The sequence below is a fragment of the Tasmannia lanceolata genome, unplaced genomic scaffold (assembly GCF_043159265.1).
Source record: "Tasmannia lanceolata isolate RefF3 unplaced genomic scaffold, GAP_Taslan_0.1 ptg000006l, whole genome shotgun sequence".
Classification (NCBI taxonomy): Eukaryota; Viridiplantae; Streptophyta; class Magnoliopsida; order Canellales; family Winteraceae; genus Tasmannia; species Tasmannia lanceolata.
Window position 1 is genome coordinate 6,195,017 of NW_027518683.1, and position 14,898 is coordinate 6,209,914.

General features: G+C 37.8%; 1 protein-coding gene across 1 annotated transcript; it reads left to right on the forward strand.

Annotated features, from left to right (window-relative positions):
• Positions 1 to 428: 428 nt before the first annotated feature.
• Positions 429 to 14,320, forward strand: LOC143878277 (vesicle-associated membrane protein 711-like). The gene is made up of 4 exons (XM_077380580.1): positions 429 to 895; positions 9,522 to 9,712; positions 11,676 to 11,839; positions 14,055 to 14,320. Exons 1-4 carry the CDS (start codon positions 679 to 681, stop codon positions 14,140 to 14,142), a joined length of 660 nt encoding a protein of 219 aa, XP_077236695.1. The 5' UTR covers positions 429 to 678; the 3' UTR covers positions 14,143 to 14,320.
• The last annotated feature ends 578 nt before the right edge of the window (positions 14,321 to 14,898 follow it).

The following is a 14,898-nucleotide window of genomic DNA, read 5'->3' on the forward strand; positions in this document are numbered from 1 at the left end:
TATGTATATGGTATTTATTTAAAAAATTAATCCTTAATCAAGGATTCAAGGAGGTTTTAGTCATTAACCATTTAAATTCACCTCCTCCTAAGATGAATTCACCCTGTATTTTTCAAAATGGACGGTACAGCCCACGCCATATGATGATCCCACATGATCCAAACTGTCCATTTGATGGGCCACAAAGTAAATAGGCTATGCCTGAAATGATTTTTTTTGGGGGGGGTTGAATTCATCATAGTAGGGGGTGAATTTATCACTGCCCTTGTATTTCCATCCCCGTTTTAGAAGTATTTTTACACTATTTTTTTTTAATAACTTGTGAGTCGGTTGTGACAAACAGAATCCTGCGGGTGTCCCAAGTAATCAAAAAGGGGCGGATATATCAGTCTCCTTTTTTCAACCCAATTAGGACTTGTCCCCGTGATAAGCCCTTTCATTGGTCATTTTTATACGACGGAAGTTTAACAGCTAATAAATGAGAGTCCAATAAGAAATCCCCTTCCCATCCCTCTTCTCTGTCACTTTCCTTTTTCAGTTCCCCTCAAATCAGCCAAAACCCATCTCCAAACTCTGAATTTTGGTTCTTATAAAACACCCATTCGAATTCCCACCCCCCCTCTTTTCTTTTACTCTTCAATCCTCTCTTGTTCTAATACTACTTAATTTTTTCAATTGATGGCGATTCTATATTCTCTGGTGGCAAGGGGTTCTGTAGTCTTAGCGGAATTCAGTGCCACTCAGACAAACGCGACTGCGATCGCTCGTCAGATATTGGAAAAGATCCCAGTCACCAATGACAGCCACGTGTCGTATTCTCAGGATCGCTACATCTTCCACGTCAAGAGGACCGACGGCCTCACCGTTCTCTGTATGGCCGACGACACTGCCGGAAGTCAGTCCCTTCTCTTTCTCTTCATCTCTTTTGATTTTTTTTTTCACTCTTTTATGTATATATTTTGTATATTGATCTCTAGAATGTGGTTTAGGTTTGGAATTTTACTACTTTGAAACCAAAATTCAGGGTTTATGTAATTAGGGAACACATTGCCATTATGATTGATAATTAGAATTTTTGAATTTAGGGCTAAGTGAGGAAATAAGGTTTTAGTTATGGATCAGAATTGAGGCGACTCGATCACGGAATTGAACACTTGTCCAGGATAGGTATGCTAAGGGAAAAGCCTATTCATAACCCTAACGACCACCATTAGACATCGTCGCCTGGTTGGAAAGCTTATCTGCTTGATGATCACATGCCCTAATCTTGCCTTAACTGTTAGTGTTGTAAGCAAGTTCGTCCGAAGTCTGATTAAATATCATTGGGAAGCAGTCTCATATATATATATATATATATATATATATATATATATATATATATATTTTAAAGTATCCAAGGGTGCACTAGGAAAGTACCAACTGTGAGGGAGCAGGGATCCTCCAAATCCTGTTAACTGGCAAGGAAGACAAGTCCGACACGAGATGCTAATAGAAAGATTGAACCGAGAACAGCTCATTAGTGGCATATTTCCAAATCGTCTTATCTACTCCTTTCTCTCTTGATAAAAGCAGATTCCGACTCCTCCAATAATAAAGCAACCCTATCAACCTCCTAATCGAAGAAGTTCCTACGGAAATCAACCTTCCAATTTACCTTGTAAATGATGCAACTAAAAAGATTCTTTTATCATAGGCTCTTTATCCCTTACCACCAAAAAAATCTCAGGAAAGATGATCATCAATGCAACTCGTTACACTAGGGGTCTCTCCAAAAAAGAATTCCATCCCCTTCATACACCCTGAAGCAAACTCTTCTTACGAAGGGCGCCTTTAACTTCATGATATCCCTCCACACCGTAAACAAGCTTTTAAATTTCGATTTCGGTTTCGGCTACCATGGAAACGGAAACATTTCAGTTTCGGTTGGAAATTTCAGTTGGAATCTGGTAAAATCAAGAAAAAGCATGGAAATAACATATGCAAATGATAGAATTTTAAGATGAAACATAAGGAAATGCTAGAATTAATACAAATACACACTTAATAACCATTACATAAGCAAGACAACCATCCATAAATGTCTAGTAACATCAGGCAACTAGTGGCATGTGCTATCACACATGTTTGATAATTCATCACATATCACATTTCACATGAAATTCAAATATATATATATATATATATATATATATATATATATATATATATATATATATGAGGAAAGTGTTTCTAGTCTCTCCCCTAGATAAGCTTATCTACTCCTCCCTTTAAAAAAACATAGTGGGCCCACGCTGTTTGGATGATCCAAAGCATTCATTTGATAGATTCTAACATAGATAGAGTGTGCCCAAAAATCAGCACCAAAGGGTCATCCTAGAACTTTTTGTTGGGCACATCGTGTCCAAAATGGACGCATATAAACGTGGATGTTTATATCTGTCCAAAATGGGTACCACAAGGCACCACAAAACGAAGTTCTAGGATGACCCTTTGGTGCTGATTTTTTGGGCACACCCTATCTATGTTAGGACCTATCAAATGAATGCTTTGGATCATCCAAACAGCATGGGCCCACTGTGTTTTTTTAAAGGGTGGAGTAGATAAGCTTATCTAGGGGAGAGACTAGAGACACTTTCCTTTATATATATATATATATATATATATATATATATATATATATATATATAGAGGAATAAGATTGTACGCTCGACCGTACCTAAAGTTAGGTACGGTAGAGTGCCAAATCACATGGGTCCCACATTTTTGGTGAGCATCTAAACCATTCATTTGCAAGGCCCCATCATAGATAGGGTGCATACCAAAAATCAGCTCCATAGGATCATCCTAACCCATCCATTTGTGGAGGCCAAAATGGACAGACAGTGTTTGTCCACAAATCTGCCCATTTTGGCCTCCAGTTTTGGAGGGGTTAGGATGATTCAATGGTGCTGATTTTTGGTATGCACCCTATCTATGATGGGGCCTTGCAAATGAATGGTTTAGATGCTCACCAAAAATGGGGGACCCATGTGATTTGGCACTCTACCGTACCTAACTTTAGGTACGGTCGAGCGTACAATCCTTTTCCTCATATATATATATATATATATGAGGAAACTGTTAAGCTCACCAAACTTATGGTGAGCTAGCTTGCCCAATCACATGGGGGCCCACTTTGTTAGGATGATCCAAACCATTCATTTGAAAGTCCCTTACATAGATGGGGGGTGTACCAAAAATCAGCTCCATAGGATCATCCTAACCCCTCCATTTGTGGAGGACAAAAATGGACAGACACAAATCTGCCCCATTTTTGTCTTCCACAAATGGAGGGGTTAGGATGATCCTATGGAGCTGATTTTTGGTACACCCCCTATCTATGATAAGGCCTTGCAAATGAATGGTTTGGATCACCCCCCAAAATGTGGGACCCATGTGATTGGGCAAGCTAGCTCACCAACAGTTTCCTCTCTCTCTCTCTCTCTCTCTATATATATATATATATATATATATATATATATATATATATATATATATATATATATAGAGAGAGAGAGAGAGAGAGAGAGAGAGAGAGAGAGAGAGAGAGAGAGAACGGTTCCTACACATATGTGTAGAGAGTTCTCTACACACTAGCTTAAAATATAGTGGGGGCCCACATTGTTTGGGTGATCCAAGCCATCCATTTTAAAGGCCCTCACATAGATAGGGTGTCTACAAAAAATCAGATCCATAGGATCACCCTAACCATTCAAACTGTGGAGGCAAAAAATGGACTAATTTGTGAAGGTTTAAAGACATCCATTTTTGTAGACACCCTATCTACACATATGTGTAGGAACCGTTTTCTCATATATATATTTAAAGGCCCTTACATAGATAGGGTGTCTACAAAAATTATATATATATATATATATATATATATATATATATATATATATATATATATGAGAAAACGGTTTCTACACATATGTGTAGATAAGTTATCTACACACTAGCTTAAAATACAGTGGGGGCCCACATTGTTTGGGTGATCCAAGCCATCCATTTTAAAGGCCCTTACATAGATAGGGTGTCTACAAAAAATCAGATCCATAGGATCATCTCAACCCTACGATTTGTGGAGGTAAAATGGATGTCTTTAAACCTTTACAAATTAGTCCATTTTTTGCCTCCACAGTTCGAATGGTTAGGATGATCCTATGGATCTGATTTTTTGTGGACACCCTATCTATGTGAGGGCCTTAAAAATGAATGGTTTGGATCACCCAAATAATGTGGCCCCCACTGTATTTTAAGCTAGTGTGTAGATAACTTATCTACACATATGTGTAGGAATCGTTTTCTCTCTCTCTCTCTCTCTCTCTCTATATATATATATATATATATATATATATATATATATATGAGGAAAGTGAAGCTACACCGCCGGTGTAGCTAACTTAGCTACAGGCTTAAAATACAATGGGCCCACATTGTTTTGGTGATCCAAAGAATTCATTTGATTGGCCCTCACATAGATAGGGTGTCCACCAAAAATCAGCTCCATAGGATCATCCCAACCCTACGATTTGTGGAGGCAAAAATGAACGTGTAAAAACCTTCACAAATTTGTCCATTTTTGCCTCCACAGTTTGAAGGGATGGGATGATCCTATGGAGCTGATTTTTGGTGGACACCCTATCTATGTGAGGGCCAATCAAATGAATTCTTTGGATCACCAAAACAATGTGGGCCCATTGTATTTTAAGCCGGCGGTGTAGCTTCACTTTCCTCTATATATATATATATATGTGTGTGTGTGTGTGTGTGAGAAAACTGTTGGTGAGCTTAAGCGCACCATTTTTTTGGTGCGCTTAAGTTGTTATAACGCCTCCCATTGGTGCGCTTAAGCAGGACCCAACGGGACCCAAACATTTAAACGAATGGGAGGCGTTATAACAACTTAAGAGCACCAAAAAAATGGTGAGCTTAAGCGCACTAACAGTTTTTTCTCTCTCTCTCTCTCTATATATATATATATATATATATATATATATATATATATATATATATATATATATATATATGAGGAAAGGGTTCCTGCACACGCACGCACACGAGAGGGTGGGGGCCCACTTTTTTTGGGGGTCCAAAGCATTCACTTGGAAGGCCCTTCCATGGATAGGGTGTGGCCCAAAAATCAGCCCCATTGGATCATCCTAACCCTGCCATTTGTGGAGGGGAAAAATGGGCAGAAACATGGACACACAATGTCTGTCCATTCCCCCCCCCCCCCCCCCCCCCCCACACACACACACACCTTTGATTGGGTTAGGACGATCCAATGGAGCTGATTTTTGGGCCACACCCTATCCATGGAAGGGCCTTCCAAATGAATGGTTTTGATCCCCACAAAAATGTGCCCCCTCCCCCCCTGTTTCTGCACTCGTGTGCAGGTAACTTACCTGCACAAGTTTGCAGGAACCCTTCTCTCTCTGTCTCTGTCTCTCTCTCTCTCTCTCTCTCTATATATATATATATATATATATATATATAAGCCAGACAGGCTCACTTTTCAGCAGATTTTGTCTTCATACATGAGGTGGCTGCTCTCACATGCAACAGCCCGTCCGCGAAATGCCTTCTGTGATGGACGCTACAAATATAATTATTTGACACGTTGATATAGTATGCCATTAATGCACTGATGGTTTTGATTTCGATATGCGTTTTGATTTTGGTATCGTTTCGGTGCGTATGGAAATGGAAACATTTCGGTTGTTTCGTGTCGGTTTCTACGGAAATTTTAAACCGTGGCCGTACTCCCAGATGTTTTATAGTTAATGTCATGGACACCTAAGCCCCCTCTCTAATCAAGCAGCTACTTACAATGCCTGTAATCCGGTGTTTGATGAGAGGACTAAGCATATTGAAGTAGAGATTCACTTCACCTTTAAAAAAGTAACTAGCAAGTTGATATCTATTCATGCGTGAAATCCAAAGACGAGCTAGCAGGCAAATTTGCGAAAGCACTTGCGCACAACTAATTTGGAAGTATTTGTTTCAAGCTGTGCATGGATGATATCTATGCACCTGCTTGAGGGGGAAGTGTTGAGAGTTTAAGTTTATATTATGTCTCAATGTTATTCATTTAAAGCAATAGAATGTTATTTTTTATGCTAATTAGATAGATCCCATCTTGGATGTCCCTTACAGCGTGTATTTTAATTAGTTGTAAATGATGTTTGTAAAAAGGCTTAAGTCACGGGATTGGGACTCAACCTCCACAAAATTCTTCTATCCTCTCTTATTTCTCTTCCATTTCTTCTCCTTCCTTTACTTCTCTTCCTATGTCTCTTGCGTGAAAATGATGATGATAGCTCTTGGTCTTTGACATTTATTTTTCCTTGTTCTTTTTTGGAGGGGAGAAATTTATTTGCTAATTTCTTCTATATTTTATTTGATCATATTTCCTTGTCTTTTGTGTTCTTGTGTGGGAGTTACAATGCTAATACATGCCCAGGTTACATGGTTAGCACGCTTAGCTGGATTTGGGGCCAATCACAAACTTTCTTTGCTTAGCAAGAACTCTCTTCTTTGAAAGAAGAGAGGATCGGATTGTATGGTTGCCTATCTTCAGGAGGAATTTCTTTGACAGGGAGCTGCAGTCATTGGCTAGACTTTTTGATCTTCTTGAGGGTTGCTACTTAAAGAGGGTTGGCTCTGATAAAAAGGGTATGGATTTGGGGTGTTCTCCGTCAAATCCTACTACCTCCACCTTGTGTCATGTTCTGTTGTCTCCTCTATGGCTAGAGTTTGGACTTTCTAGGCTCCTTCCGGGGTTTGTGTGTTTGGTTGGCTGCGCTTCTTGAGCGAATTCAAACGGTGGACTTCTTGAGTAATTGCAACATGTTGATCATAGACTACTGTTGTCAATATATCGAAGTGGGGGAAACAGTGGATCATTTGTTGTTGCATTGCAAAGTGGCTCGGGAGATTTGAAACGGTATATTAGACAGATTCGGCATATGATTGTTGAGTTGGGTTGCGGGCGGAGAAAAGCGAACGTGGGGACTCAGGTCGGGGCACAGCGTAACTAAGAGAGCCATTCCATTTAGGGCGAGACAGCAAGCGAATTTCAACTTACGGGAGAAGGGCGTTAAAAGGGCTAATGATCCCAAAACATCTCATTGATTTATTGGATAATTGGCAGATGGTTCCTTGGAGTAAAAAAGGAAAGATATTGTGGAACGTCTCTTTCCTTGCTACTTTATTGGTCATTTAGAAGGAGAGAAATGCAAAAGTTTTCAAGGGTCATGTGAAGAGTCCTTTCTTAATCCTTAAGGTGATTGCTTTAACCATTGCTTGGGTCAAAACTTTACCAAGCTTCAGGTTCATGTCTGCCTCCGAACTCTGGTATGGGTGGAGGGGGATTTGCTTCAGTTCTGAGTCTCGCATCATCCCTGTTGAAGAGTGGGAACCTCCTCCTATAGGTTTCTTAAAATTTAATTTTGATGGTTCCAGTTTGGGCAATCCCGGACCGACAGGGATTGGGGGCGTCCTTAGAGACAACCTGGGCAGTGTTAAGTGGGCTTTTGCTGGTCCGTTAGGCATCACTGACTCTAGTGAGGCAGAGGTTCGGGCGGCTCACCAAGGCCTTAAATTATTGGTGGGCGAGGATCTCAATAAATTGGTGGTGGAGGGGGACTCCCTCAATGTAATTCGTTGGTTGTCTAATAATCAAGTGTACCCGTGGTGATTTGCTTAGTCCTTCAAGGAAATAAATGATTTAGTGGTTAATTCATCTATTTTGTTCCGCCATGTGAGAAGATCGGCTAACGGGGTAGCGGATAATCTAGCTAGACGAGGGGTTCAGTTGGAGGCTCTATAGGAATATGTTTTTCTTCTGCCTTGATCTTTTTCTTTTTCTTTTTTCTTTCGGCTATGATCTTGCTTTCCTTGTTATTCTGTCTCTTTCTTTTCTCTTTGTATTTGACCACCTCGGTCTCTCTTTATCAATGAATTTTTCACCATTCAACCATTCAAAAAAGAGAAGAAGCAAGAACTCTCTTCTACACAAGGACTTCATTTCATGTACCATATCCACGCAGCTCCTTTTCAGGATTGTTCACACAACCCACTTCCTTACTGTCGAACTAGGAATTGGAAATCAAGATAGTTTGGTTACTGGTGTTTTTTCTTTACATATGAGGAAATTTCCTTGGAACTCACTTCACGTGCCTACTGTTGTTTTTTTGCTAGTGGTATTTTCCACTGCTGAAAGGGGGAACAGAAAGTTTCAGTAGTTATCAAATTTTCTATTTTTGTTTTTCCCAATTGGTTTTGGGCCTTTTGGCTCTTTTGTAGTGCTTCTTGAGTGAGTTGCTCGGCAAGGCCTGCTTTTGCTGCGGATTCTGTGACAATTCGCATAGAATGTGATGGTGCTTTGATGCTGAAATCACATGTCAGATGGAGAAGGTAGGGTTTTCCTAAGCAAGGTTCTTGGAGACCATTGGCAGCTTTATTTTAAAAAAAAATGAAATAAAGAAGGGAATTTAGGGAATTGGAAAACTTATCCTTGTCCAGAAACCATAAGAAAGGGATCAGCTAGAACAAGCTAGTTGATTTGGGAGTCTCATCCATTCCAAGATCAGAGCTCTTTGTTGACTTGGCCAACATCATATTGCAGAATTAGGCTCAGCCAATTAGTTGTGTTTGCCATGATTGTGGTTTTTCTAAGGGTATCTTGTTGGAATTGTGAGACTATTATTGTGTTTCCAAGTAGGCCAAGTTTGGGGTTCTATATTGGTTTTTGTGGACCTTATGCCCTTAATTAATTCCTTGTTGCTTTTATATTCTTACTTCATATTGGTGTTTTTTATGTTATAAAGAAAAAAGATAGAGTTATCACTCATAAAAGAAAAAAGAAAGAAAGAAAAAGGATTGAGTTTCCAGATTAGGACCCCGGATTTCTTTTCTGGTGATCCTCTTTATTGGATTTTATTCTTGTAATGATGTAAGGATCTCATATCATTTAAGGTAAGGGTGAAAACTACTTTAGTTTACAAGATATTTACTGTTTTATCACTTAAAACAGTATCTCGGCCAAAACCCATGTCTATGTTTTAAATTGCTACGAGTTTTTAGCCTTCATCATGTAGACATTTTCCGGACATTATCTGGTTGTTTAGAGTTTCTTTTGGATGAACTTGCTAATATATGCTTAATATTATTCAGCATTCATATAGTCACGACAATATCATCTGTGTAATTTCAATCCAGTTGACTACAGCTACTACAAAATTTGAAATTATGAGCGCCACACTGTTATTCATACAATGATAGTATGTCAACTCTGACATCTTAATTGTTCTTATATAGTTAGGGTAAGTTAATTTTTTGTGGATTTTGAATGTAGTGCAAAATTTATTATCTGTGAGATTCATCTAATTAATTCTATAAGTTTGGATCTTTCTTTTCATTGCTACTTTAGAATTATGAGAACCCATGTATATTTTATTATTTTTCTTGATTTGTAGGGAGAATCCCTTTTGCATTTCTTGAGGATATTCATGGAAGATTTGTGAAGACATATGGCCGTGCTGTTCATACTGCTCTTGCTTATGCCATGAATGATGAATTTTCAAGGGTCTTGAGCCAACAAATGGACTACTATTCTAATGACCCTAATGCAGATAGGATAAATCGCATGAGGGGTGAAATGAACCAGGTAAGCTTCAAATTTTGATGGCAAGCTCAAAACAATTCAATGATTATTTGTTTCCTTTGTCCTTTCTTTTGTCCTTTTGGAATACCTTTTACTTGTTGTTTTTGATGTTTGCCTATTTGCTGTTGTTTCTTTCCACAGGGATTGACAATTATACTTACTTTATAACTTGCTCTAAACCCCCTTGATTTTTCTAATGATTATTTGTTTCTTTTGTCCTTTTGGAAGACCTTTTACTTGTGGTTTTTTATGTTTGCCTATTGCTTCTTTCCGCATGGACTGACAATTATACTTACTTTATAACTTGCTTTCAACCACCTTGATTTTTCTCTTTATTCCTAATGACACTTTCTCAATATTGCGCAGTTAACCTTTTTTTTTGTTAGGTAAGCTGGGATTGAACCTACGACCTCAAGGTTGGGATACAAAGCCTCATCCAATTGAACTATAGGCCCAACCCAATTGTGCAGTTAACCTATTTTAAGATTTCTAATCCCCTTCTGCCCCTAATACTTTCTCAACAAATGAAGCATATGTTCTTAACAAGTCTTTTTTGAGGGAAAACCTCTTTCGAGGCATTTGGATTACCATGCTCTCACATCTGAAATGCCAAATAAAGTGGAATATTTCTCTGAATAGTTTGTACGAGAGCAATATGTGCGCAGTACAGGAAAAGTGGTGGCTATGTGTGCACCTAAAGGGAAAGTGGTGGCTGTTCTATGGAACCAATTTTCTTCAGTATCTCTTTGTCATCAGGTCCTGCAATGTTCTCTATGGTACACTAAATTGCTAATGCATAAAAGAACCCTGAATTAGTAGCAAGAGAAGGCCCTTCAGAGAGGAGTAAGAGAAGGCCCTTCATATGCTATGTAAGAGTAGACACCTGAAACACTTATTGTACATCCTAAATATTCATGTTAATTTTGGAGATTTTTTTTCCACAAAGATAAACTCCTTCCCCATTAAGTTTAATGCAAACTAATTTGATAACTCTCGGTGTTTTTGGAATTCCAGAAAAACTTGAGAAAATTCAGGAAGCTACTAGGGGCACTTCAGAGTAGCTGAAGTGCCCCTTCAAAACACTATAATACAATAAAGACCAAAATAAGATGGAGTATTCTCTATTGCATGCAAGGAGTTTGATAAATCAAGGAATGTTACATGAGACTGGGAAAGCACAAATGAGAGAAAATGTCCATACTGTATCAAAAGCCTCATGCTTGAGGTAAGTGCTCCGGAGAGAGAGAGAGAGAGAGAGAGAGAGAGAGAGAGAGATATGCTGGTTGTGGAGAAAGCCAAATGATGAGTGCTAGGCCGTCTTGCATCAAATTGTCTACGGGAGTAATTCTATGCCGTTGGCCTTTCTAGCAATGCGACATACCTGAACAAATCTCTCGCGGCACTAATGTTGCATCTCAATGTGGCTAACCTTGATACTCAGATTACTTAGTGGTCAGTTACTTTAAAGAATGACAAGGCTCTAAATGAGACTTTGCATTTTGAAGTACATGGGAATTTATAAATTTTCATATCTCCCAGGTATCATGTACATATAATACGAGTATGCATGCCACAGTGTACAGGGTGATCCTTTAGACGTTACCTGAAATTTCTTTGAATACTGAAATTTTATTGCAGTATATAGGTAGGTGTTAATGACTATTGTTTTCTTTTTTGAATGGTCTGTTAATGTTTATTGTTTTAGTCTCCTTCCTAGTCTCTACTATTGCTTCCTTGGATTCCCTAACATTTGGCCTTATAGACGGTCCACCTTATTTTTCTTTTCTTTTTATCTCGATATAATCATGCAAGATAATTGACATGTAAAAGTTCAATTGCCCACCCGACTGTTTCCTTCATTTTCCTCTTTAGTGTGATTTGTGGCCATAGATTTCTAGTTAGATTGTCTGTGATTTGTAGAAGAGCAACTCTTACAAAAAAAAGTGATGGTTGTGCAATTTGGTAGGTGCGCAATGTCATGATAGAGAATATTGATAAAGTTTTAGAAAGAGGAGATCGATTGGAGTTGCTGGTTGATAAAACTGCAAGTATGCAAGGAAATACATTTCACTTCAGAAAGCAAGCCCGTCGTTTCAAGAACACTGTCTGGTGGAGAAATGTCAAACTCACGTATGTGCCCTAAAACCAAACTGCTTTTATTTATTCGTAATCTGCTCATAAATCTTTTAGTCAAGATGTTCCCTGATCATCTGAGTGAAATATTATAGTTCTGTTTTTAGCATGTGCTACTTCTACAGGTTAAAGTGATATAATCTGAGTGAAATTTGGTCTACAGGTTAAAGTGTTATCATCTGAGTGATTTTTAATCACGATGTGCCCTGTTTGCTCATTTACATGATATGGATATTGATATTTCACTCAGATGTTTTCTCTGTCAAATATTGTTTGATAGAGTTGTATATAAGAGTTGTCTCATCCATCACAAAGTTGTTATATCTATTTTTTCATCTATCTTTATGTTTGTACTAACTTCTTCTGTTGCTCTGCTGAAATGACTCTTCACGAATACAAGTTCCTGAAAGTTAAGTGAAATATTTGTAAAGAATGATCAACGTAAATTTACCTATTCTTCAAGTAATCCAGATTTGAACCTCCAATGTTAATATTAAATTGGCTGGGCAAATTCTTAATAAACAATGAATGCTGTCTATTCATTTACTTGAATTTTTGAATGATTGTCTTTACATTTACTTGAGAATATTCGAAACAAAAGGAAGAAATGATGCAATAGTACCTAAAGTTGCATAAGCTTTTTCATGTATTACCTAAAAAGCTGTTTTCATTGACACACAAGGTGTGAGAAATCAGCTCACCTGCATTCACTTGTGGCAGAATTCATTTGGGGAAACGAACTTAACAGTAACACTGTGGGCTTAGATCATCATGGAAAAGTATAATCCTCTGGAATTTTACATTATTATTGTAATTTTTAAACATAATAATGCCAGGGCTGATTGTTATAGTAATTAAACTCCACACAATGGTACCATCCAAGTTAAACATGGTTATATCTCATCTTTGAAGAGTATATGCATTAGTTCCAGCCATGGCATGAGATTGTAGACACAGATCCCAAGAAAACTCAATAGCTGGTCCATTTATATGCCTGTGTAATGGAATCAATTATTTTTTTATTGGTAAAAATATAACTTTAGTAAAAATATGCTTAGACCTATAAATAGTATAGGCTACTAATATTGGTACTACCATGTTTTAATAATTGCACTAACTTATCTTGCCTTTTATTATTTAAACTGCTGTCAAAGGTTATTACAGTTCACAAAAAGTTCTCATAATCCAATTAAAACAGAAAATACAAGCTGAGTTTGTGCAATTATTAAAACACAGTAGTGCCAAACTGCCAATATCACCCGCCATAGTATAAGAGAACAAGAAAAATAGTAGCTTCAAGTTTTCACCACCTGCTATCTCAACATGTGTCCCTGAAGCACTTGGTTGAAAGTGATATATCGGTTTATGACTGAGGTTTGAACTGTTAGAAATAGTTTCAGTTTTGCTCATCATTATCATATATCCAAGCCTGATTGAGTACCAATGATCTCCTTTCCGAGTCAAGCCTTCGCCATTGTCACAGGCACAAGTATTGAGGCGAATTAACTGTAACTTTCTGCTTCCTTATTTGTAGAGAATTTCAGCTGATTACTATGAGAGAGAGAGAGAGAGAGAGAGAGAGAGAGAGAGAGAGAGAGAGAGAGAGAGAGAGAGAGAGAGAGAGAGAGAGAGAATTTCAGCTGATGGAGAATTTCATAACTTCTATACTAGATAAAACTCGGGTTAAATCCATCCATCTCTTGGCCCAGATTACTCGAAACACACATAAAAAGCCTTAGTTAGACACAATCAAAAGGAAATATCCATTTATACGTAATCAGAATGGTAATTAAGTGTTTTCCAGGCCAAAAAAGAGAGGTGGTGATAGACTTACTTTCTAATCCTTAATATTTTCTAATATTTTATATAAAAAGATGTCATGGGGAATACAAAATATAAGAGCGCCAACTGTATATCACTAGTGAAATCGAAATTTAACACTTGATAGCAATGACATTTCTTCGACCGCCTCTGTACATCTCTCTGTGTTGTAGAACTATTGCACTTTTTACTTTGATGTTACATTTAAGTGAGAGTTTTGTTAGATATATCACAAGTGAAATCGAAATTTATACACTGGATAGTGTTACATTTCTTCCACTGCCTCTGTCCATATGTGTGTCGTAGTTGTGTTGTTGTTGAACTATTTTACTTTTTATTTTGATGTTAGATATATGTGCAGAAGCTTACTTAACTAATGTACATCTAACAGGATTGCGCTGATAGTTCTCCTCTTGATCATTATTTATGTGGTGCTAGCATTTGTCTGCCACGGGGTGACGTTGCCGTCCTGTCGGTAGTGCAGTGAATGTGAGTTATTTATTTTCATTTGGTTTTTATATAATACATATTTATTTCCTTTTGATTGATTTTGGATGTATTATCTATAAGTTTGTTCTCGTGATCTCGTCTTTAGGTTTGCTTGAAACCTCAAATCATGTAATTTAAGCAATAAACATTTTTGGGTCTTTTCCTTTCTGCTTCCCTTGAATTGATTGTATAATGTGCATCTATTAGAAGTTATCATCTTCATGGTTTAGAATATATTTACCATATTGTTTTGGTTTTGATACCCTCTCTCTTTTAATCTTCTCTTGTTAGCTGTTGACAACTTGTTGGGAAATGTAACAGCTAATGAGAGAAGTTTAAAATAGAGGGTTGCCAATATCAAAATAAGTGGGTTGCTGATATCAGTTTCGTAAGTGGCCATTTGGATGGCATTATTTTAAAATCTTGGATTTCTTCAAAATCTAAGTGGCCGTTTGGATATCAATATTTTAAAATCTTGGATTTCCTCAAAATCCCGGATGGGAGAAGAAGACCATCCATCGTTTTCTGATTTCTTACCCCTCTTTTCATCAGGCGAGAGTAGATCTTCTTGTGTTTCCCGGTTTTAGAAATGTCAGGATGGGGGAGAGATTTCTAAAACCTGAATGTCTTACAATTCAGAATTTTACTCCGCTTTCAAACTAAAACACGGATTCTAAAATCCCCGTATCCAAGAAGAGGGATGTTTCCAAGGGCATGCTTTCGCAAACATGAAAAAAAATTCAGGA

Bases quoted from the DNA above. Each gene is read 5' to 3' on its own strand.
- LOC143878277 (XM_077380580.1), top strand. From the start codon at position 679: ATGGCGATTCTATATTCTCTGGTGGCAAGGGGTTCTGTAGTCTTAGCG. The intron at 9,713-11,675 runs GTAAGCTTCAAA...GCAATTTGGTAG, and splicing joins TGAGGGGTGAAATGAACCAG to GTGCGCAATGTCATGATAGA. The intron at 11,840-14,054 runs GTATGTGCCCTA...TACATCTAACAG, and splicing joins TGGAGAAATGTCAAACTCAC to GATTGCGCTGATAGTTCTCC.